This window comes from Desmodus rotundus, chromosome 4 (assembly GCF_022682495.2).
Source record: "Desmodus rotundus isolate HL8 chromosome 4, HLdesRot8A.1, whole genome shotgun sequence".
Classification (NCBI taxonomy): domain Eukaryota; kingdom Metazoa; phylum Chordata; class Mammalia; order Chiroptera; family Phyllostomidae; genus Desmodus; species Desmodus rotundus.
The window spans coordinates 13482517-13504441 of NC_071390.1; the positions used below are offsets into that span (position 1 = coordinate 13482517).

At 42.5% G+C, this 21925-nt stretch overlaps 2 protein-coding genes across 10 annotated transcripts in view; one reads left to right on the forward strand and one right to left on the reverse strand.

Annotated features, from left to right (window-relative positions):
• Positions 1–6: 6 nt before the first annotated feature.
• On the forward strand, positions 7–15193 carry ZDHHC6 (zinc finger DHHC-type palmitoyltransferase 6). 5 transcript variants are annotated; one of them, XM_024555620.3, is made up of 11 exons: positions 7–238; positions 1158–1632; positions 3028–3119; positions 4135–4294; positions 6167–6328; positions 8142–8195; positions 10403–10570; positions 11542–11583; positions 12506–12651; positions 12740–12786; positions 13977–15193. In XM_024555620.3, the coding sequence occupies exons 2-11, from the start codon at positions 1366–1368 to the stop codon at positions 14078–14080; spliced, it is 1242 nt and encodes a 413-aa protein (XP_024411388.1). In that variant the 5' UTR covers positions 7–238; positions 1158–1365; the 3' UTR covers positions 14081–15193. The 5 variants fall into 5 exon arrangements, with proteins under 5 accessions (XP_024411388.1, XP_045047305.1, XP_024411386.2 ...); XM_045191370.2 differs by having other exon boundaries at positions 1162–1632; XM_024555618.3 differs by having other exon boundaries at positions 7–176.
• Positions 15194–15860: 667 nt separating this feature from the next.
• ACSL5 (acyl-CoA synthetase long chain family member 5) overlaps positions 15861–21925 on the reverse strand; it is a 40729-nt gene continuing 34664 nt past the window's right edge. For all 5 annotated transcript variants that reach the window (XM_045191366.3, XM_045191368.2, XM_045191369.3 and 2 more), the window contains 8 exons: positions 21302–21374; positions 20946–21034; positions 20548–20664; positions 18623–18766; positions 17945–18046; positions 17382–17453; positions 16836–16982; positions 15861–16153 (listed from right to left, as the gene is read on the reverse strand). In XM_045191366.3, coding sequence (XP_045047301.2) covers positions 16842–16982; positions 17382–17453; positions 17945–18046; positions 18623–18766; positions 20548–20664; positions 20946–21034; positions 21302–21374 — 738 coding nt within the window. In that variant the 3' untranslated portion in view covers positions 15861–16153; positions 16836–16841. The remainder of the gene's footprint in view (positions 16154–16835; positions 16983–17381; positions 17454–17944; positions 18047–18622; positions 18767–20547; positions 20665–20945; positions 21035–21301; positions 21375–21925) is intronic.

The window sequence follows — 21925 nt, forward strand, 5'->3', positions numbered from 1 at the left end:
ACGGAGACTGCGCACCCAGCCTGAGCGGGAGAACTGCGGCTGGAGTGCTGGCTGAGAGCCGGACGGGTCCTGTAGCGTCCGCATCCCACCCTCTAGCGAACAGGATTTGCTTTCTGGTTGCTGTGGACTGAGGTGCCCATGATGGAGTTTCCCGAAAAGGAGAAAAGCTGTTCCGGGTGAGCCCAGGCCGCCCCGGAAATGTGATGGCCGAGGAGAGGGCATCAAGGACCAGACTGAGGTGGGAGTCAAGGCAGGGGACGTAACCATGGTTTTGGCGGTCTTCACTCCACGCGAGTGAGGCCAGAATCTTAAGTACTTTGGGACCAACCACGCTTACAAGGATGATCCCCCCTTCCCCCCTCCCTCCTTAAGTGAGGATTTCTAAAAGCTCTGCCTCCTGACACAGGCGGGAAACCGAGGCACAAGGCAGCGGCCTGTGTTGTGTGGAAGTTATTATTACCCTTGTGTCTCAGATCTTCTTCCCTTGACTCACTGCAGTTCCATCATAACTGCCCGTCTACAAATCTTGCCCGCGCTCGCAGAAGGCGCTTCCTCTTCTTTTTTTCTAAAATACTCTCATTCATGTTCTTTTTTCTTATACGCCTCCAGTCGCGATTTCATACGCACCTCTGGCTCTCCTCTCCTTGCTCCGTCTTCGCTTTAACTCCCTCGTTTCCTTGCCTTTGGCCCTTCTGTTGGGGTTCGGGGAGCAACTGCAGGCAATAATGTAGACCATGTCTGGCTCGTAGTTGACTTAATTCAAGACTCCGTAGAAGGTAGTTTAGAAGTCCGTAAACGGAGTTGAATGACTTGGTTTAGCTGTTAGGTTTGACCTTGATCTAATCACGTAGCCTCTCCAAACCAATTTCTGTGAAGCTGGGTTAGATCAACTCTAAGGCGCTGCTTCCCAGCTCTAAAGTTCTTTGTTTCCTCAAACCATTCGCTAAACGTTGGACAATCACAGCCCCGAGACTGGCATTACATGCCATTTAGACTTGAACCCTATTTTGAGTAAGGTAAAAATAGTGGGGTTTTTGGCATTTGACACGCTATTCATCCCATGGTAGTGCACTTGTGAGATGGTTTTGTTAGGTGGTTTTTGGCCTTTGCTATGTAAGACATTTTTTTACTGATCTTTTTCATTTTGTTTTCTTTAGACAGTTTCAGACCAAGATACTGGATTCTCATAGCTCAGATAAAGAGCTCTGAGTACGGAATGGTGAACGTGGCATAATCTGCATTAACGTCGCACAGAAGACATGACAATCCAAGAACACACATGGACTTGCGGCACATGGAAATGTGTGCACAGAAAAAGGAAGTCTATAATTCTTTAAAGATAGGAAGACATTCTTCCTTACCAGAATGGGCTCATCTTGCTCGGTTATCAAGTTTGAAAACCTCCAAGAATTAAAGAGACTGTGTCACTGGGGTCCCATTATAGCACTTGGTGTTATAGCAATATGTTCTATGATGGCCATGATTGACTCCGTGCTGTGGTATTGGCCTTTACATACAACTGGAGGGAGCGTGAATTTCATCATGTTGATAAACTGGACTGTCATGATCCTTTATAATTACTTCAATGCTATGTTTGTTGGTCCTGGCTTTGTCCCCCTGGGATGGAAACCGGTAAGAAAAAGATCCCTTTAGAGAATGAACTCTAATAATAATCTACTGATAATTTAGTTTTTGCTTTATCTTCACCAATAATATCAAACAGATTACTTTTTGCCTTGCTACAGACTAAGTATATTGTAATCACCGGCCATTTAAATCTCAGATTGTTTATTTCATATCTCTTTAAAAATATTAATCTAAATTTGTATTTCCTAAAGCAATTTCATTGAATACTTGTTCTGCATTTAAAAAAAAAAAGAAATGAAGGGTGGTGGTGAGTACATGGTCATAAGTTTAGGAAGAACTGCATATCACATACACCTTTGTTATAATTTCACAGTGCAATGTGGCTGTAGAATCTTTCTACCTGTAATACATTAACATCCTCAGAACTGAGAAAAACTCTTTAGGAACTCTTAGTTTAAGTCAAAGTTTTTATATCATTGCAGTGAAAATTAGGAAATTCAGTATGAATCAACTTAAGGCTTCTTAAAATTTGTTAGAAAGTTTATGCTTATGAATTTTCATATTCCTTACTGAGGGACATCACATGGTAGCATGTTGGAAATGCAGAATCTTGAGCTCTACTTCAGACCTAAGTCAGAATCTACATTTAATAAACCCCCCAGAATGATTCTTAGATTTTTTTAGTATTGGAGAAGTACTAGTGTACTATTCGAAGTGAATAAAGTAATGGCTAAGACCCGATTCATATTATGAAAAACCTTGTAACTGAGGAGAGAAACAGAGGCACTCAGACAAGTAACTATGGAGTAGAATGTGGTGAGTGCTGGTGACGTTAGAAGGAACTGATCGTTTTCAGCTAGGGACCTACAGGAGGAGTGGGAGTTTCCACAGGAGATGGCAAGAGGCTTTTCAGGTTGAGAAAATGGTGGGAGTATGAAATGGACAGATTGCATAGTGCAGGTAAGGTGGAAACAAAGGCAGATTATGGAAGCCTCAAACACATGAGAATTTGTTAGACTCTAGGGAGTTAGAGGTTTTCAAGCAGAGCTCTGACAGAATCAGAGTTGTGCCACAGGACTGTTACAAAAAGTATTAACCCTGATGTTTGAGTCAGCCAGCCTTTTTCTGAACTTCCACTCTACGAAGATTTTGGATAACTAGAGCCAACTGTACTCAGTGACAATGGATTAGGATGGAGCATAGGGAAGAGAAATTAAAAATGATTTCTGGGTAACTGGGAGAGTGCTGCTGTTACCACAAACTTTTTACTTAAAATTATTTTATCTCAAATAAAAGGACTGGAAGTGCAAGTTAAGATTCCATCCCTCCCCCATCTCCCATAAAGGAAAATTAAACCATAGGAAAGCACTTATTCATCAGATTTGTTGTTACTTAGGATTGGTTATCTGATGTATTTTTTGGTTATATTTTGCTGCCAAGGAAAATTCTCAGGATTGCATGTACCTGCAGTATTGTCAAGTCTGCCAGGCATACAAGGCACCGCGGTCACATCACTGCCGAAAGTGTAACAGGTACGACTTTGCCATTCATCGGGGACTGGTCAGCTTGATGACTGGTCTTTTGTTCTTTCTGCCACGTCAATCCTCGTTTTACAAAATAGGTGGCTACTTTGTAAAAAATATGGTCAAAATACTTGTGTCCATAATCTCCATTTTATTCTTGAAGTATCAATTCTGATAGTGAACACATCTCTTTTGTTACATGTGAAAAGATTTTTTTAGAAAAATACAGAATGACTTTGCTTCTTGCCCTGCCAAGAGCATCCTAGATGGTTGTACCTTCCCATTGTTTCCATTGGTCACAATTAACAGTGCTTGTCGACTGTCATGTGGACTAGCTTTAGGACTGTTCTGCGTCTAGTCACAGAGGAGAGCAGCTTTTCCCATTCTTTAGTTCACTAACACGTTTACACTTCATACAAATCTGATGAAGCCAGGGGCCTAGTATCGCAGTGTTTAATATAAAAAAACAATGGGAAGAAAACTGAATCGCTGTAAAAAATGTGAAATAAGCTAGAACCTTTAAAAATGCACAGCTGTGCCCACTGCCTTGGCTCAGGGCTTCCACATCTGACGGATGAGGGAAGGAAGGAAGGAAGTCACAAGCGGCTGCTAGGTCCCATCAACTCCAGTGGAGATTTATAAGTGATTTTGTCAAGTCTCTATTGTTCTCCACTTCAGTCGCTGCATTCCAGAGGCAGAGGAAAACCAGGAACCAGGCTCATTTCTGTATAATGAACCTCTCAGTGGGCCTCCTGACTTAAAAAAAAAACTCACAAGGGGCAGGCATCTTTTCCTCAGAAGCTGTTACAAAGCCCACCCTTTCTTGCCCTGTTTAGGATTTAAAAGATGTCACTGTTCAGAGTTGTTCAAAAACTCAAAAGATTTTTCTTCCTGGTCCATGTAATATAATTCCTCTGACTCATGAACATGCCGGATTCCTCTTTGCTTGGTCTTTTGAAGACCAAAGTTGTTTAAAACAGACAGGATCGCCTACCTCATGGTTTTTGTAAACATTTCTTGTCAGGTGTGTGATGAAGATGGACCACCACTGTCCTTGGATGAACAACTGCTGTGGTCACCAAAACCATGCTTCGTTCACACTGTTCCTGCTTTTGGCGCCCTTGGGCTGCAGCCACGCTGCCTTCATTTTTGTTATGACCATGTATACACAGCTCTATGACCGGGTAGGTGAAGATGTTGTAAACCCGTTCGTGCCAGATTCAGCAGTAGTTACCGGGATTATTTACGAAGTCCCTTTTGGAGAGATGCTTTCTATGATTTAAGGGGGGAAATAGAACTTCGCTTTACCTCTACAGGGATTTCTTTTTAAAAAGCATTACAACTTAATTTTTTAAATGAAGAAAGATTATTTTGCTCTGGAAACTCACCTTGCTAGCTCCAGTTGAGTTGATAATTATTTTAGTACTATATATATATATATATATATATATATATATATATATATATATAAATAACTTATTAAATTTCAAACTTGGTAGCTCTGGTAAGAATAATTAGAGGGGAAAAGAGGAAGAGCAACAAGAAAAAGGCAACACGAGGACTTTCCTTTTCCATCCAGTTCGGGACAATGTGTACTTCTTTCCTTGATTTCTAACCCCAGTGCCCTGGAAGGTGGCTCGTGGAGCAGGCACAGTCCCTGCAGCACACTGAGTTGACCTGTGGGCAGGTAGTCATGAGATAAGGTTCAGGGTGAACGAGGGCACAGTCCTCATGGGACTGCGGCATTCTGGAGAACACACGCCCTTCAGCTTATAGAGGACAGCCCATATTTGACCTCGGCCGGTTTTTTCATGTTTGGGAATCCAGACCAGTGATGCTAGATCTTCCAGTTTTTCGATTAACAAAGACTGATTTTTTTTATAAATGTGAAATCTTCCAATTTTTAAATGTTGGCACCTAACTCAATATTTTAAAAACATTTTGCAGGCCAGGCAGTAAACATCTACAGGCTATATTTGGCATGCCTTTTGCCCGTTTGGGGGTTTTTTTTTGTTTGTTTGTTTTTAAATATAAGGACTTAAAACGTTTTTTTATTGATTTGAGAGAGAGAGAGAGAGAGAGAAACATCACTTTGTTGTTCCACTTATGCATTCATTGGTGGCTTCTTGTATGTGCCCTGACCGGGGATAGACCCTGCAACCTTGACCTGTCAGGGTGACGCTCTGACCAGCTGAGTTGTCTGGCCAGGCTGTGTTTTGCCAGTTTTTAACCTCTGATTGTGGAACATAAGGGAAGAAACAGCTGAGTCCTAGGCTGTATTTGTTGCTCTAGAAAATTACTGTAAATAGAGAGAAGCATTGTGGTTTTAATTTGCATCTCTTATGGCTGGTGATGTTCAGCATCTTTTCATATGTCTCTGGGCATGTCCTCCTTGGAGAAGTGTTTTTTCAGATCCTTTACCCATTTTTTAATTGCATTGTTTGTCTTCCTGGTGTTGTGTGAGTTCTTTATATATTTTGGAGATCATACCCGTGTCTGGTGTATCACTGGCAAATATGTTCTCCCATATGGTCAGTTCCCTTTTCATTTTGATGATGGTTTCTTTAGCTGTGCAGAAGCGTTACAGTGTGGTAATTGACGTGGGAGGAGGGTGATGGTATGATCAGAGGAAGGCAAAGGGGAAGAATTGGGACAACTGTAATAGAATAACAATAAAAAAATGATTAAGTAGAGAAGCAAGGAGAAGAGGGAGACAGTTACAACTTAATGTCTAAATTAGTTAACTTAGATTAATGTTTTAATGCATGTTAGTGTTTGTGGGGTATGCCTAACACCTTCTGAGGATTCAGTAAACGTTAGCAACAACAAAAAAGTAACAGTTGAGAATAAATAAGAATTGAGAATAAATAAGAATGCTGTAGTGCGTTGTCAGTACGAGTGCAAGCCATGGTGTTAATTAGAAACAGCTACGTTTGCTTCAGCTAGAATTTCTAGTCGTCGTTTGTTGATCTTTTTAATCAGTGGGTTTAATTGTCACAGTAGAGCCTAGCCGCGTAAGACAACCACGTCCTTCAAGTGTGTGCTGTCGTTCATAGCTCTCCTTCGGGTGGAACACGGTAAAGATTGATATGAGCGCAGCCCGGAGGGATCCTCTTCCAGTTATTCCGTTTGGATTAGCTGCGTTTGCTGCCACCTTGTTTGCCTTGGGATTAGCTTTAGGAACAACCATCGCAGTTGGGATGTTGTTTTTTATCCAGGTAAGTTCCTCAGTTACTTCTAGCTAAAAGCTGTCAAGTTTGGGGGGCAGCTTGTAATGAGAAGTGGGTATTACTGTTACTTATTCCATGTAGATAACTAATTTAATCTTATGTACTGGTCAGATAATTTTGGAGTAGCTTTGCCAAAATTTCTAGGTAAGTGATTGGATTTGTGAAAGGTTACCTTGGAGTTATATAGCCCTGTGCGGTTGAGAAAGCTCTTCTCACGTTTATAGCCTGCTGATCCTCACATCAGCCCCAAAAGAGTTTCAAGATGAGCATTATTTTCTCTTCCTCACAGATGAATAATTAAGTCACCGAAAGGTTAAGTGACTTACCTAAGATAATTCATTCCTATATTCAGTAAATGGAATTACTGCTGTTATTTTATAATAGCATATATTTAATCAGTATCATAATAACATAGCTAACATTTATTGAACAGTTCTTATGTGCAAGACACTGTTTTAGGCACTTTACATATGTTAGCTCATTTTATCTCAATAACACCTATGAGGTAGGTGTTATTTAATGCCTACTCTGATGAATTACTCTGCTAATTTCTGAGGCTTCACTAATGAAAATGAAGCAGGCCCTACCCCTAGGGAACTCAGAATTAGCAAAGTTAACTAATACATGGTCATGTGTCTGTCATAGGTTCTTGTACAAAGTGCTACGGGAACACAGAGAAGGAAGATATGACCCTGACGGGGTCACAAAACAGTTTTTTTTTTTTTTTACTTACTTCTCTCACTTAATAAGTTTATTCATTAACTGAAGGTCCACCGTGGGTCAGGTATTGCACTAGGCCCTTGGAATAGGATGAGGACTCCGTCCAGGGTTGTTCTGACTATGCCACACTGTCTCTGTGAAGACACAGCCAGACTTCAAGGAAATGCAGAATTGCTATAGAATTAGAAATGCTGGCTTGACAGCCCTTAGGCACTGCCCAACCATTCTTCAACTCTTAGTTTAAAATAATCTGGTTCTGCCCTGGCTCGCTGGTTCGATTCCCAGTCAGGGCACATGCCTGGGTTGCAGGCTGGGTCCCCAGTTGGGGCGTGCGAGAGGCAACCAATCGATGGATCTCTTGCACATTGATGTTTCTCTCCCTCTCTTTCTCCCTCCCTTCCCCTTTCTCTAAAAGTAAATAAATAAAATCTTAAAAATAATCTGGTTTTGGTTATACTTGATGCTTTCTATTAGTCTGGGATCAAATTCTTTAATTATTTTTCCCAATGCCTACAATTAAGGATCATATTAGAAATAAACTAAAATTCTGTGGTGTAAAACCTCCATAAATGGATTAGTTATATGTAGGAAATCGAATACGATTTGGACTGAATATATTTCAGTTTTTAAGGCAAGCAGAATATCTAGGTTGACTGAAGTGAGTCTGTTACCTGTAATAAATAGACTAATTATATATTTAAAGTTAAGTAGTGATGAGATTTTAATAGCAAAATACACTTAAGTACTGATCGAATGGATTATATCAATGTTTTATTAATACTCTGAACACCTTACTCAGAAGATGATCCTTAAAACATGAGAGTTTATTAAAATCCTATATTCGGATTTGCTTATGGGTTGACGTGATTACTTTATGCAGAGGTATGGCGGTACAGGGGTTAACAGCAAGGACTTGAGAGCCAGATGCACCTCACGCTGTGTTACTTAACCTTTACTGTCCTGGTAACTTCACCTGTGGAATTGAGCAATTAACACTATCTCATAGGGTTAGTATAAAGAATAATCTTAAATGAACCAAAGTTCCATTATAAAATTTCATTGCTTGTTATTTAATTTTCAGATGAAAATAATTCTCAGAAACCAAACTTCTATTGAATCATGGATTGAAGAAAAGGTAAATTTAATACTAGTTTTCCTCAATATTCATAAAGGACTGATTAACTCATAGACCAGATTAACTAATTAACGCTTGGAAGTGAAAATTTGACTACCAAATAGCTTCCTTCAGTCGTTTGTATGCAACATAAAAGGTAAAAATAGGAGACATTTTGATTTATCCCTGGATTAATATTACACAGAATATTAAAAGGACATCTACTTGGGTATTGAGATTTAATAAAAATAATAATTGTTATTGCTTCATGAAAGCCATTCTCTGTAAAAACTGTTTTTCCGGGGGTGCAGGGTTGTTTTGTTCTGAACTCAGAGCATGTAGTGGCGAAGACTGTGATAGCCACTAATAGAGCTCGGTGCCGCTGTCTCGATTCCTGCTGAAGGTGCCAGCAGTTTTACCCACCAGCGCAAATGACAACACAGTGAAAATGGCAATTAGCATCTTAGTGTTGTAATGAAAGTTGTCTGACATTGTTGAACCCCAGGGAAAGGTCTTGGAGACTCAAAAGGGTGTGCAGAACTTGCTTTGAGAACCATTGATGTACAGGTTTAATTGTAAGATCCTCCACTTATACGTAATAAAACCTTCCCATCTGTTCCCTTATCTGCTGCTTCAACGGGCATTTCCCACCCCCCACCCCCACCCCCATCTCACGTTCTAAACCAGCTAATTCCAAGTAACTCATTGTTTGTACATCTTCTGTTTCTTTCCACGTGTGCTCTCTGGCTAGAACACTCCTCCTCCAGCTTCTTCGCTTGAATTCTTGTTCCTCAAGACTTTAGGTTTCATTCCTTCCAAGGAAGCTTCCTTGACTCTCCCTGGACGAGGTTAAGTACTTCTGTTGCTTTTCCCGTCACACAGCACCTATCACACACCTCTGTCACCTTTTAACATGTAGCCTAGATAGAACCATCGCCCCCCACCCTCACAGAGTGCTTCTCTTGGGCAGAGACTGTGCCTAGGTCGTTTCTGTAAGGTATTCTCATCCTTACCACTTTTTCTTTGCTAATAGCCTAAGTCTCTTTTCTCTGAGACTCTTATCCATTTTGAAGACTCAGAAGCTTTTACTCATAAATAGGGAAAAGAAATTACCCTTTTCTCTCTGGGTGGGGATGGCTTTACACAATTCAGTAAATTCATGTATTTTACAGGTTGATAATTCTTTTCATTGAATTAACATCAATATCGCCTTTTAAGTAACTACAAGAAGCTTTTTCCTTAAAATACTGTGCCTTGATAATAATATATTTCAAAGTATCATTTCTAGTTAGCATGATATATTAACATTAGATTAACAGTTATTTTGTTGGTGACCAAGTCTCTTTGTAAAGTGCCATGCCAAACCTAGGAATTATTTTAAAACTGGTTCTTTGTTGCTGAGTAAAATATTCAAATAAATGATCGTATTAAGTTTTAGAAAATTTATCGAAATTACGAGACACTAAAATTTATACAACAAATTTCAACTGCATTTGTTCACTTATTGTAGGAATAAATAATGTATCTTTATACCACTAGGTGTCAGTGGAACTTAAGAAGATTCTAAGCTAGTATCTCAAGTTAAAGCTAACAATTTAAATGCCTAGAGTATAATTTATACAACTAGAATATTTATGTATGTGCATAAAATATGCATGCAAAATGCAAATACCAGTAAGTACATATGCATGTGTAATGGTATAAAAAACAGGGAGATCTGCACATGTCTGCTGGTTTTAAAAAAATAATTTTCATAAAATGATGACTCCCACGTTACACATTTCCTGGCTGTTCCCACAGGTGCCACTGCATTCCAGTGTCCCACACAAAACCATTCCTTCCGCATGAATAAACCCTGGCTACCTCTTAAATCCGTTTGTCCGCACCTCTTCTTGACACCTGGATTCTTTTCTCTGCTAAACAGAAGGAGCACTGAGAAATTTTTATGCATGGAATAAAGTCACTAACTGTCACAATATGCATTTTGAATGCTCGTTCCTAAATAAGCCCTGTCACGCGTCGTCTGTGTGTTCTCCTGTGAGGTCGGTGTTGTATGTCAGCTTCTTCCCATATTGTGATCAATTTATTTAGCTCTTCTGTGTACACTGACGTCACCACAGGAGGAAGTATTTTGGAGAACGGTACAAATCTGGGGAATAAATGTTCTCAGTAGTGTATCACTAAAAGCCATTTAAGGCACTGTCATCTTATATCTTTGTTACCCGCAGGCGAAAGATCGAATTCAATATTATCAACTGGATGAAGTCTTTGTCTTTCCTTATGATATGGGGAGTCGCTGGAAGAACTTTAAACAGGTTTTTACCTGGTCAGGGGTCCCAGAAGGAGATGGGCTGGAGTGGCCGATAAGGGAAGGCTGCCAGCAGTACAGTTTAACAGTGAGTGTTTTTGTCCAGGGGCCTTTCTTCTTAGCTTCACCTTCTTCCCCTGCACTTTCCTGTAACTCAGATGATGACGTTTTCTAAGAAAACAATAAACACTTTTTTCAAAGTTAATAATCTAAGCAGTGTTTGTATGATGTCTCTCCATTTATTTAAATCTCTGCTTAACTCTCCATACCTGTGAGATAAAGTCCTGATTCTTTAACTTAGTTTTATAAAATCTGGCCTAAAACTACCTTCCAACTACTTCCAAACAGGAACCATCTTTTCCAATCAGCTGAGAGACTACTCAATGTAGTCGTCTCTCATTCCTGCACCTGACTTCGCCCCCACTGTTTTTTCTGTCTCATCTGATCTCCTCTCTATTAGAATTTATTAAGACCAGTTTCAGTCCACCCTCTTCCCTAGCCTAACATCTGCACTGTAGACCCCTCTGGACCTGGCACTTGATCATATAGTCCTGTGTGCTAGCACATGAGGTCTCATATTTTTATTTAATTCTTATACCCTGTACTTTAACTTTACTTGACCAAGATTCTAGGACAGAGACTATGTATTTTCTTTATTCCCCGAAATGCATCTATGAATAAGTAGAGAACAGTGAGTCGCAATGATGACTTTTAGGTGAGACTCTTTGTTGGTGACTTCTGCATACTTCCTCCCATGTCTCTATGGAATCCATGAACTCTGGCCTCTTCACTGTAGGTCTGGCCTGGAAGCTCCAGGAGGGCGGAGAGCCCCAGGGAGCACTCTCTAAGTACACACAAAGGACGAAATTAGCCAGGGAACTGAGAAGAAAGCCCTCCTTCAGCCCCTGTTCTTAGTTTTAGGGCCTTCTCTTCATGCTAAAAAAGAAAAAAAACCCACATGTGGCCTTTAAATTGTCAGCAGTTTGAAACCCTGGAAAACTGGGAATTTGTCATGTCACTCTGATATAAACATTGAGATACTTCTTTTTTATCTTCTAGATCGAACAGTTGAAGCAAAAAGCAGATAAAAGAGTGAGAAGTGTAAGTAATTCTTTTGCCATGGTACTAATTTCTTTTTTCTTTTGTCAGGCTCTACAATTCTAAATAGTTTTTAAAATTGCCTTTGAGTAGAAGCCGACAGTTGGCTTTTATTAAACAATATTCCATAAAACATTTGTTGGCATGTAATGCAACTCACTTTTGTTTTCATTTAAATAGTTTGGCCTGGAGGGTTGGAGGGAATTTAGTCGATGTATATTGCCAACAGGAAGATGATTTTGCTCCGTATATCTTGTTAGTATGAAACCTGTCTTTGTAATTGTACTGTATAATATTATGGCCACTAGCCACATGTGGCTTCTTAACTTAATTAAAACGAAATAAGAAATTCAGTTCCTTGGTTGCACTAGCCACGTTAGAAGTGCTCAGTAGCCACGTGCAGCGAGGGCCTACTGCACTGGATACCACAAAGAGAGAACTTTGCCATTGTTTCAGGAAGTTCTGTTGGGCAGCACTGCTCTGGAATTTACTTCTTAGCTATGTGCTTGAAATGAAGGGTAAGAAAAGCCTTGAGAACTAGAAACATCAGTTGCCTCCTATAAGGGGCCTGCTCAGATAGCAAACTGGGAGGGAAAGACTTGCCACCTGATACTTTGGGTCTACCTTTAACAATTAATATTCAGACTTAGCCCTGGCTGGTGTGGCTCAGTGCACTGAGTGCCGGCCGGTGAACCGAAAGGTCACCGGTTCTATTCCCAGTCAGGGCTCATGCCTGGGCTGCGGGCCAGGTCCACAGTTGGGGGGCGTGTGAGAGGCAACTGAGTGTTTCTTTCACGCATCGATGTTTCTCTCCCTCTCTTTCTCCCTCCCTTCCCCTCTCTAAATAAAATATTTAACAAAGAATTCACACATGAACGCAGGTAATGGAGAAACGTTAAATTGTTCTTCCGATCACTGATGACAGGTTCGGTATAAAGCAATAGAAGATTACAGCGGCGCCTGCTGTCCTCTGAATAAAGGGCTCAGGACGTTCTTCACAAGCCCCTGCACTGAAGAGCCTCGAGTGCGGCTGCGGAAAGGGGAGCTCGTCTTAGCCACGAGAGGGCTACGGTGAGTGTAGTCAGTCCTGGACCTCTCCTGCATTGACGAAATTGGCCTCTGGTCTAACAAAACAATTCTAATCTTTTAAATATTTCAGATACTGGTTGTATGGAGACAAAATTCTTGATGAGTCCTTTACAGAAGGTATGAAACATGGAAGGGGGTGTTTAAAGGATAAGATGGCTGGCAGTAATTCCAAACCTTTGAAGAATAATAAACAATCACATATCACATGCATTAGGAGAGCTAAAGAGCAGGGCACATCATTAAGCAACAAAAAGAAGCTCCTTATGTATTTCTCCATAGCACTTACATCTGTCAGGTCTCTTTAATGATGGCTAACACTGGAGCTCATGCCTCGCTGTGTGCCGGGCACTGGTACAGGTATTTCCCGTGTTGTAGTGAAGTCCCCATCAGCCCCCTGCAGCAGGTATCGGTGTCAGCATCCACATCTTACTGGGAGGGAACTGAAGCAGAGGCTGAGCTGCGTGTCCAAGACCGCACTAGAAACAGGTAGGGCCAAGGCCCCCGCCTGAGTGGTCTGGCCTGGCGCCTGTGCCCTCCATCCTTGTGCCATGTGCTCCCCTTGAGTGCACTTTCCCGGTAAGTTACCATAACAACTAATAGGTTATCTTCAGTTGTTTTGGGTGGGGGCTGTTAATAGACCTTATTTTTTATAGCAGTTTTAGGTTCACAGCAAAATTGAGTGGAAAATACAGAGAATCCCTATATAGCTCCCCCCCCCCCCCCCCCCCCCCGCAACATACATAGCCTCTCTCTTAACATCCTGTACCAGAGTGGTGCACTTGTTAACATTAGTGAATCCACATTCACACGCTAGAATTGTTCCCTTTCAAAGTGAAGATTAATCTAGGATGCTCTTTTAAAGGCACTGGGTTGATCATAAATTAACCTCAAATGACAGCTTAGGCAACCTTGCTAAGGGTTGTTTGTTACATGTTAGAAAAAGTCTATAGAGGAACTTCACAAAGGCTACAGGGAGACAGTTCCCTGGCATCGATGAAGGGTGGCAGTATGTCAGAAACACCCTCACGATCACACACGGGTAAGCGGACGCCCGTTCTGAGTTCCCCCGGCTCTGCTTCGGGGCTGTTCTGAACCACATTAGCCACTTTCCCAAATAATGGAGTTGGAGAAATAACCTATTTTCTAGATTGTTAGTAGCAAGCAGTTGAAAACCTTATTTTTTCCCCCTCAAACTCTGCTTATAAAAGGTGGTAAAGAGCAGGGGGTAGTAAGTCTGACTCAGATATGAAGTACAGGACTTACGGGTGTATCTGACTGTTTCTCATCAGTCGCATTTTCTCCCTCAGGTGCCTCACGAGTGAGAGGGTGGTTCCCCAGAAACTGCGTGGAGAAGTGCCCCTGTGATGCCGAGGCGGACCGAGCCCCCGAGGGCGAGAAGAAAAACAGATAGCCACGATTAAAATACAGCTTTGCTTTCAGTCCGCTCCATTACTTGAAAATCGTACACATTACTAAAGAATTATGCAATGAGCCTACTCTGGTCAAGGTGTTCTTTTCCTCAAAGGTGCCCTAGTGCCATGATCTAAATATTTTTACGACCATTTTGAAATGGAGAAGCCATTCTGCATATGCCTTTGAATCTCTGCCCCTCTTCACCACCTCTTTCTCCCCCGAAGGAAAAACACTTCACTCCAGTAAGTCAGCTGCATTTTCCGTAGGACTTTTTATGCGCTGCACACTGTGGACCTCACCTGCGGTGTAGACCCCCTTCGCCAGGAGCATCTGCATGTGATGCTTTTACCCAGTTTCCCCTCAGTTGATATTTCTTACGTAATATTCTAGATACTGTAGCACTTAATTTGTCAGATTCAATATACGGTCAGATTTTGTTACCTGTCTTTTAATAATGCTGATTTTGCCAAGTCGAATAAAGATCAATGGATGTTCTCCATTGATCTTTAACATATAAACCATAGTTTTTACTTAAAGCATCTTTTTTTTTTTTTCTGATTGAAAACATTTGGTTTAGTTCCTTATGGAAAAACTGCTCTACTATCCTGTCAAAAGTTGACATCTTTAATCCTGAGTCTTACGACATACATATTCACCTCCACAAATAAACCCCATTCACGGCATATTGAGATCGCAGCGTTCTGGGAGACTTTGGACCTTTGAACTGCTTATGTACACTTGAATTTACCAAAACCTGAAGCATATGCGAGTGGTAGGATCTAGCTGGTGCACTGGTATGCTCAAAGTCAGGTGTGTATAAACGTGTGAGTAGAATGACGGAAGTCACCTCTCAGTACCCTTTCTAAGGCAAGGAACTTGGGCTTTGCTGGCCAGGCTTGTAACAGTTAACATTAAGGGAAGGCCATTTGGGAATTCAGCAGTTAGTGAAACAACTTTGCCCCTTTCCAGGGGGGGGCCTGGGAGGTAGACAAGTAGAATATATGTCAAATGGAGTCACGTACTTGAAGGTGGCAGGTGGGATGGTCTGATGGAGGTGACATTTGAAACATGAGAGGACAAGTCATATGCCTCCGGGAATTTCTGCATTTCAGGCAGGGACAACAAGGACAGGCTGGAACACGCCTGGCGTGTCTGAGGAACAGGGAGGCAGCCAGTGCAGGTCAGTTGGAACGAGTGAGGGGGGTCAGTGAGATAATAGGGGCGCTAGACCATGGACAGACCTGTTGGTTAATTGTTGCCCCCCCTTTCGTTTCAGCGGCTGAAGAATATACATTTCAGCTTCTCGGCTGAGAGTCTAGAAAGACCATCCAGGAACGTTCTCCTTAACTCCAGGTTAGAGGCCAGAACGGGACACTGTTCGAGATTGCTTAGAGTGTGACAAAGATGGTAAAGGAGCAGAACATAAATCGGGCTCGACCGGAGTTTGGGCTCAGCTGTAATTTGCTTTATTGCTCGCGGTTGTGGGATAAGAAGGCCTGGACGTCTCAACACACCAATAGTAGGTCCCTGCAGTAGTTTTCAAACTTGGTCGCATCCTGCAATCACCTAGGGACCTTTAAAAACCCCCACTGTCGAGGCTGTACCCCACACCATTTCCATCAAAATCCGGGGTAACACCCAGGTGTTTGTATCTTTAAACTCGCAGGGAATTCTAGCGTGCAGGCAAGTTTGAGAGCCCCTGGCCGACGTGATTGTGAAGTGGTCCTTGTCTGTGGCCGACTCTCTCATCACAGTCTGTGAGGAAACACGCCACAACGTATGGATCTGCCATAGTTTATTATTTTAAGGACTTTACAAGTGGAAGCAACACGTGTTGTCCAGGGGTAAACTGGAGCAGCAACTGGTGTTCTTGGGAGAAAAGGCCAGTCAGTTCCTTCTCAGAAGATAAGGCTGCTGTGCAGGCGCCGGGCCTCCCCACAGGTCTTTGCTCCCAGTTCAGGAGGGTTTTGCTCAGTGCTTTGCTTCGTTTACTGGAAAGTGCAGTCGACAGAGTCTCAACTCCTGCCCCACAGCAGGCTCTAGGGGACAGAGTTAGTCACCGGTGGTAGCCCTGTAGGTAACAGTTTAAGAACATTCTTTTTGCATAACACCCCATGGGCCCAGTTTTTAATTCTCCCAAGTCGGAGAAACTGGAGAAGCTGGGGAACTTTCAGTGTAATCAGACTTCCCTCCTGTACAGAGACCTCAGTGTACACAGAAGTGTATCAGAGCAATCTGTCTCACAGATGTGACCATCGTAGTGATAGGTTAAAACTTGATTGAAAATTTTCAAGGTTTCATGGAGTAGTTGGCAAACAGGAATTATAAACAGCTTTTCAGAACTTAAAAGTCTCTTAACTTGAACGCTGGAAAGCTTAAGTGTTGCAACTGTTGACAAGTTTTACTAGAAAACAAGAAGTCACAAAGGGTCATTTTGGCTCTTGAACTAGTGGTCATTTAGAGGAAGGGGCAAAGAATAGTAATAGACATTGAAGAAAGGTATGTTGATAAAAGTAGCCTGAAAACCTAAATGTCAGCAAATGATGGAAGGACGAGATTTATTTAGTACACAACTAAGCTTCCACATTATAAGTCTCTCACTTAATATTTCTTAGAAGCCCCCAAATTATGTTTATAATTTAGTAGATAGAACAACAGATGGGAAAAAAGGGAAAAAAATGAATGTAAGCTTAGGTTTTAATGCACATTCCCACAAGGCAGACCACCTCCAAGCCCCTTCCAGCCATCAGTACCTTGCTCTACTCCTGGATGGTCTCATACAGGCTGTTGATTTGGGTCTGGAAGTACTTGGAAAGCTCTCCCCGCTTTGCTTTCAATGTTGGTGTCAAGAGCCCATTTTCAATGGAAAATGGCTCTGAATGGAGAAAGATGTTTTTGACCTGGAAGAGAAGGTGAACAGGCACACACCCGTGCACACACGCGCATTCCTTAGTGATTTGGACTTTTCTGCAGAACCCTCTCATTGCTATTGTGAGAACCTTGCAGAATAGTTCACCTTGTAAACGTGGGGCTGAAAAGGGGGTAAAAGAAAGAGAACAGTAACACATGCCCATTCTCACCACTTAGGTTTGGGAAAGAAATGAGTAGGGAGAAGGGAGAACGAATCATGAACAGCAAAGGACTGTACAAATAACTACAAAAGGTCACTGCCCTCTACAGTTAATGGGTTCGTGGTAAAACCAATTCCTTGGAAGCTGTACGCTTAAACCCCATTATAAATGCAATATTTGAAACTCTAGCATGCCTTCAGAGACAAGGATTACAGCAGTAATACCTACCTGTTCAAAGGATTTAAGGCCACTTTCTTTCCCAAGTTTCTGCATGTCTTGTAAAATGGCTTCCTTTATGGCCTGAGAATGGAAAACATGGCTTAAAGCATGGCTGTTTGACAAAGAGCCTTAATGAAAGGCTAAGATGAATCAACTCAAGATTCCTGCAAAAGCTTGTGGGGCTATAAGCAGGATGGAGAAGTATGTACAATTGCGTTTTATGCCTATTATTGCCCAAAGAAAACAAGTCAATGAGAAGAAAAGGCAAATCTAAATATTAAAGGGCTTTTCTCTGAATGACAATTTAAAACTTTCGAGTTTTTTCCCCACAAAGAACATATCACTATAAAAAGAACAGGGTTCTTTGTTGTTTTTAAACTCACCATCCTGTCCTCCAGTCTAATAAAACCAGTCATTCCATTTAGGGTTCAGCCACCTGCCACAAACTCAGGGGGAGTCTTTCTCCCAGACAGAAGACTGTGGGAACTCACTGGTGCCCGAGCTGGTAGGGCCTCCCCTCCCCCACGGTGGGCCCCATGGGGGTGCGCAAGGCTTTGCTAAGAGAGACTTACTTGGTTTTGGCACAGTTCTTCAAAGGAGCCCTTAACCCCAAGTTTGGCTGCAAATGAGGGGAGCACATCTGCGTCGGGAACCACCACCCCTACCAAGAATGACTGCGGAAAACAAACAAGGTGTGTGAGAACTCTTGTAAAGGTGTCTCCCGGTGGGTAAAGAAAGCAGGACCAAGTCTTTGAAAGAGATACTTCCCAAGACCTGAGATCCGGTGCTAGTGCCCGACTCTTTCCTCACCACAGACTTCCAACTCACTTGGAACTCCGCTCAAAAGCTTCTACTCCAATTAGATTGTTCGAAAAGGAGTGGTGTTCACCATTAAGCCTAAAGCATCCCTGGCCTGTCCTACCAACCCTCCCCTACTCCCCAAGAGCTAAGTTTCAGTGTAGTATATATTGATATAAAACGGTTTGTGCCAAAGGACTTCGAGTGTAGTGGAAACTAAAATCAGCTTTTACTGAATGGCTACGCTTTAGTATAACAGTTTAACAATTCTACTGACTTGATTACAGAGTCCATCATAGTTTCAAAAAACTTATTTTCATTTATATTGCCCCATTTGAGGTTTAGAAGCTCATATCTTCTCATCCTAAACCTACCTAAACAGATTTCCTGTGGCTGTTGGAATCAGCATGGTCTGTGCCTGAAAATGGCTAACGTTAAAAACAACGTGTTACCCGTAAGCTTTCCCCGTGCACGAAAGCTTGCAGCACTGGTCTGCTCCTGATGTAAATGTTTTCTATCTTCTCTGGAGCAATGTATTCGCCTTGGGCCAGCTTGAAAATGTTCTTCTTCCGGTCAACGATCTTCAGAGTTCCATTCTGCACGAGACAGACAGATGGCAACGTCAGTGTTTTTGAGCCCTCTGTGGGGGGTGTCAGGGGATTAAGTAGTGAAGTCACACATATCTTCCTTCTTTAAACTTGACTTCTCCAGAGACTTCGGAGCAACCTCTCATTTTCACTCTTGGCTTTGAGGAAAGGGGAAGAAAGCAGCGTCCAGCAAGAGCCTGCCTATGCTGTACGTCTACTTGGAGACTCCATGTGCAGCCTGCTGGGATTGCACAAATGGTGGTCTCATCTGCTGAAAATACTTTGCAGCCCTGAATTTCCAATAACTTAATTTCCAATTGCTCCACTTCCAGTGCTCCCGGGGATAAGGAAGAAATGCCTTTTTACTAAGAATGTTGAATAAGTTAGAACTCCCCATCCTTGACTCCGTTTTGGGTATCCCTCCTGATAGAGTGGGGAGCAGGCTAAAACAGTTGTGCCGTGCTAATGCTAATCAAGCGAGTCAATAATTGTGCTCGTTAGGCCAGAAGCAGGGCTGGGGAGGGCTCTCTGACCAGCCACCAGAGCTCATTTGCAGCTTCCTTTCTCTGAGCTAATTGGTCTGAGGAGCTTAGGTTCTTAGGGATTTGAGTTGCAGAATTGGGACAAGGAGCAAATACAACCCACATGATCACACCCTAAGTAGGGCAGTAGACTGAACCAGCCCTGAAACCATCAACAAGGCCAACTCAGGAAACCAGCCATTAATCCAGCCTAACGCATTACCTGAAAGTGATTAGTAAGGCTCAGGCCTTTATAATTCTTTGGGGACACATCTATTGCCTGTATCCTATGCTTATGAGAACAGAGGGCCCTTGTACAGAAATAGGTATGGCAGCACAATATGGCTGGACCCACATTTTTGAAATACATCATCAGGACCAATGTTCTCGGAGATCTCGCCAAAGGTTCTGTGAATGTCACTGAAATCTGGAGAATGTCTAGCCGGAAAGGAGGCTAAGGTCTGGTTACATCCGCACTGCCCTAGCACACAGTAGACAAAAACTTTTCAGAGAGCAAACCTTGGAAGATCCCCTCTAGGGCTTCTAAGGCCCCGTCACAATTACACGATGGTATCCTCTCTCCTCAGGGAAACAGGGCTGACAGAGACAATGGCCATTGTTTATCAGCAAGGGGTGCTTAAAAACGTGCTTCCATTCCTTCCACAGAGAGGCAGTTAAGGTCTCTGAGAGGCAAAGCCTAGCCTCTGCTCACTTCCAGTTTAGAAGTTTGCTTGCTTGTGTTGATATGTCTCTACATATTAAGTGGAAAGAAATGCATCTCTTTGAAAATCATAAAAGGCAAATATTATAACCCCATGGAGTTAACAAATCACAATTTTGCCTCAAGAAAAGTAAACAAATAAACAAACAAACAAAAGAACAGACTACTACACTTCTTTCCTGGAAAAGTCACCAGATTTGTCTTGGGCTGACAGGGGTCTGGCACAAATAACGCCCCTTTTTATTACTAACCCTTTTATTACAAAATCATAAGCATGTAATTCTGTAACAACAATATCACACTCAAGCACACCATGTGACATTTTAGGTGAAACGTTCAAATTAAAACTGTACATTATTACACCCATGTTATTATTACCCTACTACCACACTCAAGCAGGCGTTACTTCTGCCGGATCCTGTATATTCCATTGTCAAAGGAGTCACACCAACCTAGCTGATTACCCCACGCGCATCTCTGCCCAGCTTGTCTATAAGCAGGTGGTCCTCCCCCACCCAGCAGTACAGACTCCTAGAAGAAACACCCACCGGGAGCCAGCGCCCGATGTCTCCTGTGTGAAGCCATCCATCTTTGTCCAGGGCTTCCTCTGTCTTCGCAGGGTCCTTCAGGTATCCTTGGAACACGTTGGTGCCCTTGATGCAGACCTGCCCATGAGATGGTACAAAGTGGTGACGATAGCAGAGGTGACTATGCCCGGCCTGGGCACTTTACAAAACACCTGCTCCCACCCTTGAATCACTTGACAGTTTCAACTACAGTGTGAAGCGCACACAATTGTAATCCCTAGATGCTCAGGAACATCCCATTCCTTGTTCAAGATCTCAGAGGAGTCAAACCCACGCCTGCTCACAGCTACGTGCTCTTCCTGGTATAAACATGCCCACCGTGATGGCCTGGACAGGACCACCGGGCACAACAGACCCACCTCTCCTTCACCGTTCACTGAAAAGTAGTTCATGTCTGGCACATCTTCCAGCTTCACGTGATTGCAAGCCAGGGGGACTCCAACATGGCCTAGAACACACCACACCGAGTAAGCTGGGAAACCAGAAGACAGTGGCCATTCTAGGCACATTGCAGAGATACTTATGGATTAACCCTAAAAATTTAAAAGAACCTGAAAAAGTATCTGCCAAGATAGGAAGAACTGGACCAGAACCTGAGCTGGCTTTTGCCACATTCATCCAGAGCACCAAGGTCATCTAAACTCATAAGTCCAAGTTCAGTTAGAACCCTTTTTCCCAACCACTGTACCTCCTGCCCAGCCGATGGAGAACTTACCTGGTTTCCAGTCCCCAGGGGATGTAAATGTACAGCCAGCAGTACATTCTGTTTGACCATAAGCTTCAAACACCTGGCGAGACCAAAGAAGGGCTTGGAGACTGGCTCATGATAAAGCAGGACCTGGCTGTGCCTTATGGCAAGACAGGAAGAAAGCAAGGTCTCTGAGAGTTGGAGGACACTTGGCGTCATCATACCTTGAATTCTTGCCTGAGCTGCTAAGTCTTTACAACTGGGGGTTCACTCAGAAACCAAAAGGGTCCAGAAATAGACCAAAGTATGGAAACTTATACTGTACTTGAGGGAAATATGCCACTTCAAGTTGATGGGAAAATGATTGTTTTTCAATAAGTGATGTGCAACCCAGGGGCAACTGGCCTTGAACCTGGGCAATGGAGCACTTATGAAGGAACCGAAGTAGCATTTTTAAAGGGAAATAGCTCCAGCTGCAGTATAGAACAGCGGTTGGCAAGCTCGCTCTCTATAGGACCAGATAGTAAATAGTTTAGCCATCGGTCTCTGTCTCAATTACTTAACTCTGCCAATGTAGCAAGAAAGCAGCAGTAGACAACATGTAAGCCAATAGACATGGCAGTGTTCCCCTAAAATCACTCTTTTATAAAA

Bases quoted from the DNA above. Each gene is read 5' to 3' on its own strand.
- ZDHHC6 (XM_024555620.3), top strand. From the start codon at position 1,366: ATGGGCTCATCTTGCTCGGTTATCAAGTTTGAAAACCTCCAAGAATTA. The intron at 1,633-3,027 runs GTAAGAAAAAGA...TTTGCTGCCAAG, and splicing joins TCCCCCTGGGATGGAAACCG to GAAAATTCTCAGGATTGCAT. The intron at 4,295-6,166 runs GTAGGTGAAGAT...TGTCGTTCATAG, and splicing joins ATACACAGCTCTATGACCGG to CTCTCCTTCGGGTGGAACAC.